Source organism: Humulus lupulus, chromosome 6, assembly GCF_963169125.1.
Source record: "Humulus lupulus chromosome 6, drHumLupu1.1, whole genome shotgun sequence".
Taxonomy (NCBI): Eukaryota; Viridiplantae; Streptophyta; class Magnoliopsida; order Rosales; family Cannabaceae; genus Humulus; species Humulus lupulus.
The window spans coordinates 162,651,328-162,655,335 of NC_084798.1; the positions used below are offsets into that span (position 1 = coordinate 162,651,328).

The 4,008-nt window shown below is 31.2% G+C and overlaps 1 protein-coding gene across 1 annotated transcript; it reads right to left on the minus strand.

Moving 5' to 3' along the window:
* Nucleotides 1-1,538: 1,538 nt before the first annotated feature.
* Nucleotides 1,539-3,652, minus strand: LOC133784276 (uncharacterized). Its single transcript, XM_062223698.1, has 2 exons — nt 3,044-3,652; nt 1,539-1,977 (listed from the first exon to the last, which is right to left on the minus strand). The coding sequence occupies exons 1-2, from the start codon at nt 3,524-3,526 to the stop codon at nt 1,819-1,821; spliced, it is 642 nt and encodes a 213-aa protein (XP_062079682.1). The 5' UTR covers nt 3,527-3,652; the 3' UTR covers nt 1,539-1,818.
* Nucleotides 3,653-4,008: the final 356 nt, after the last annotated feature.

The window sequence follows — 4,008 nt, forward strand, 5'->3', positions numbered from 1 at the left end:
CTTAATAGTTTTATAAAAATTATTTTATTTTTGAAGTGCATGAACTTTTTTCTTCTTGATCATGATTAATTTTTTTTTCTTGCCCGTGTTTTATGTCTTTATGCTAATTTTATTGGATATATTTTTATGAAAGGTTTAATTTTAGCATGATTTTTTTTCTTGTTTCTAATTTTTGAGATTTTTTATTTTATTTTTAGAATCAAATTTGTGAACTCTACAAATACCAATATTTAAGTCTTTTTATATAATTGCTCGTACTTTTTTTAATGATATTTTTTACATGATATTAAAAAAGAAATTTAAGTATATATATATATATAGATTTCTCAGATTAGGATTTAAATATCATTTATCTGAAAACTCAAGAGCTTGATTGTGAATAATTTTTATTTATTTATTTATTTTTAGGTGGCGGATTTAAATTTCTCTTTTACACACACTTACATACCCAAGTACTTGAACTTGACCTAAATTGGCAAAAAAAATTCGCTTAATAACTACATTTATCAAACAACGAAAAATACAGAGTATGTATTTGTTAGGCAAGTCGTTAAAACCTCTTCCAATAACTTAAAGTTTTGTCTTTTGCATAGCATGTTTAGATAGGTTATTAGAAGTACATACTATTAATATTTTTTTTGCTGAGTACATACTATTAATATTGATATGCTTATTGAAGAGGCTTTATAAAGATGAAAAAGGAATGCTATTTGATTTTAACAATGTTTCTATATTTCTTATTATGTACATATTCTAATAATAAATTAACTGAATTCAATTAGGCCTTTTCGTCCTTCTCTCATGTAGTAGCCGAAGCTATGGCTATATTGAGAAGTCTCCAACTGCCGAAGACTAAACTACCTTAACATCTTGGAGTACTCTCCATGTAGTTCAGGCTATTGAGAAAAAATTGCCTGGCCACTCTTACCACGGCAACATTATAAAGGATATCATTTTAATTTGTAATAATTTTTTTTCAATTTACCTTTCATTGCTGTGTTAGAGAAGCTAATTCTGTTGCTTACTCTCTAGTTAAATTAGCTCTAGCTATGTCTAATCATATGGTGTGGTTACCCGGCTTACTCATCATCAATGATATTTTTTTTTTTCTTTTAAAGCTTTTTTCCAAAGGGTTTTGATCTCGAGGAGTTTTAAAGAGGGCATGTATTTTTATTTAAAAAAGATTAGGCATTTTCTTTTATTGAGCCGGATAAATAGCCTTTATAATCAAAATTTATGTATACAGGTTCAAAAATAAAATGTATTGTATACAGAATTTGGTACCAAATAAACTTTTGATTAGTCCATTAAAAAAAACTTTTGATAAGTCTTTTTAATATTATGAAAATTTTACCAGCTGGCATTTGCTGGATCCACTAGGCAGTTGACTTTTCATGTGTTTATTGGCCAAGCATCTGGAGTTTGACCAACTGACTATGTTTGACTGTTCAACGACAAAAAAAAAGAAGAATCTCCAAAGCTTATCAACACATTAGATTTGATGGTCCAGTATACTGAGGTAATATTAGAAATTGAAAGGGAATAAATCAATTTAACCATATGAATGTACTACTTAATTTCTAATCAGTCAATCATACAAGCAATAAAATATACAGTACAGAATGTGCATAAATATATATATATATAATATATAATAACTGTCATGCATGTACAAACTTCTACTTGATACAGAGAGTAGAATCATGAAGTTCGACGATAATATATAGATTTATATCAATTTCTAGGGTAAATAGTACTGGCCTGGACTGTATATATATATATATATATATAGAGAGAGAGAGAGAGAGAGAGTTAATATTAATCTGCTACTGCTTTCTGTATTTTAGTTTTGAATAGTAAAATGTAGAGTTTCTCCATTGAGAAGTAGAGGAAACAACCAGTTCCATGGGTCACAAATGACCCAAAACTTGAGCCCACTATGCAGTGCCACGCTGCCCCATGTACTTTGTCAAACTCCTGCATCAAAAATCACTCCTCTGCTTCAATATCCAATATTACATATTCACGAAAACTTTTTGTATTTCTTTTTTATGAGATGAGTTCAATAATTAAGCATTATTTATTAACGTACTCAGTAGTAGTTGTAATCACTGTTAACTTTTCAAAAGATATAAATACTATACTATACAATACTATAAGCATTACATGGACCTTATTATATATAATTGGATAAAAAGCTAGAGCGGTAATTATATATATAAAAGAAAGGATTGAGTGCTTTATTTTTACTATTGCTGCAGTAAAATTGATGATTTGTTGTTGGTATGACATGATTAGAGATGAAATTAATTTTATATATGTTTTATTATTACAGCCACATGGGCTGTTTGATTAAGTTTGGAACATTTGATCCTGACAAAATTTGCAATCTAGTAGAAAAATAAAAGGAATAAGCCAGTTGATAGCTAGATCCAACGTGTGTGTGTGTGTATTTACATACTTATACACACATTTATGTAGTGAAAATCTTGATCAGAAGGAAAAAGCTTCTCATCATCAGCTAGCTGGCCCCATACTCAAAACACATGGCAATATACAACGAAAGAGATCCAGAGATCCATACATACTTCTAAAAAGCTTTTTACAGACTTTTTCACAAACACACACACACACACAAATAAATAAATAAATACATACATACATACATCAAAAATAATAATGAAATTTAGCTAGAGATTCATGACTCATTATGGTCTATGACTCTATACAAATATGTAATAAATGATAATGAATATGCAATAACCACTTTCCAGCATGCCATGATAGTAACACACTTTAACCCATATCGTATCATATATTCACATAATGGGAGAAGAGCATTTTCTTCTAAACTCAAATTATTCACCTCTTTTTTTCTGGATTCGGTTGTTACATATACCTTATTCATAATATATATAGCAGTAGTATATATACTATAAATTGAATTGAAACAAATTAGCAGATAGAGAGATTAAAGAGGAAATTAAAAGAGATATTAAGTTAGAAAAATCCATGTAATTAATAAGATAAATGTAATTAGTACCTTTTTGATATTATAAGCCATGTGTTTTGCACTAAACTTTTCCAAGCTATCATAAGTTCGCCTAGCACATCTAAACGCATGCACTTGCATGAAGCTAGGCATGTCACTAACCAAAACCTTCACTTGGAGAAATGCAACCACTGATCCCAAATTCGTTTCCACATGTGAGACTGACTTCCTTCCCTTAACCACCAATGGCTTTTCTCCGCCACCACAACCGCCACTGCCACCGCCTCCTTGTTGGATGACCTTTTCACCACCATGTAGGTCATGATCAACTTGATGATCTTTACTACGTACTACTCCTTTTGGTTTTCTCATGAAAAACCAGCTACGTGAAATGTAATTCTTACTATAATCACCACCGTCATCACCGGCCTTCTTTGGCTCCGGAAGATGAAATCGATACGTCCCGGTGGCGGCCGCCGGCTTGTACAGGGACATGAATCCAGCCTTCTTCTGCTTCTCATTAGTGGCAGCCATTTTTTTTTTTATTGAAGTGGAGTACTCTAAAATCTTCTTAGGCAGGTTTTTTCTTCAGCTTGTTAAGGTAATACAAAGTAGTGTACATATAATAAGCTTGAAAAGGAGTGGTCCAATTGAGAATCATTGTAAGAAAAAAAAAGTGACACAATTCAATAAAATAATGCTTAGAAGGGTATTAATATAGGTTAATTAAGCAGCAGACCATGTGTTACTGCCCGTCATCAAGGAATAAATTCTAAATTGGAAAAATGGGATTTGACATATTTTTGTATTATTTTGGCCATGAAATTAAATATGGTAGTAACGTTATTATTATATGTGGTTGGTGTCAAATTATTAATACTTTGGGGCATATTTGTCTCCCATGGCACTGCTTCTGGACAGCCAACACAGAAGGAGACCCCTACCCTTTTCTCACCTTCCACCGCTTCTTCTCTTGGGTTGGGATACCCTACAAATGGATCGCTATCCATTATAAT

Excerpts from the sequence above, each read along its gene's own strand:
- LOC133784276 (XM_062223698.1), bottom strand. The coding sequence starts at position 3,526 with ATGGCTGCCACTAATGAGAAGCAGAAGAAGGCTGGATTCATGTCCCTG. Across the intron at positions 1,978-3,043 it reads TGGCTTATAATATCAAAAAG|GAGTTTGACAAAGTACATGG; the intron begins GTACTAATTACA and ends TTTTTGATGCAG.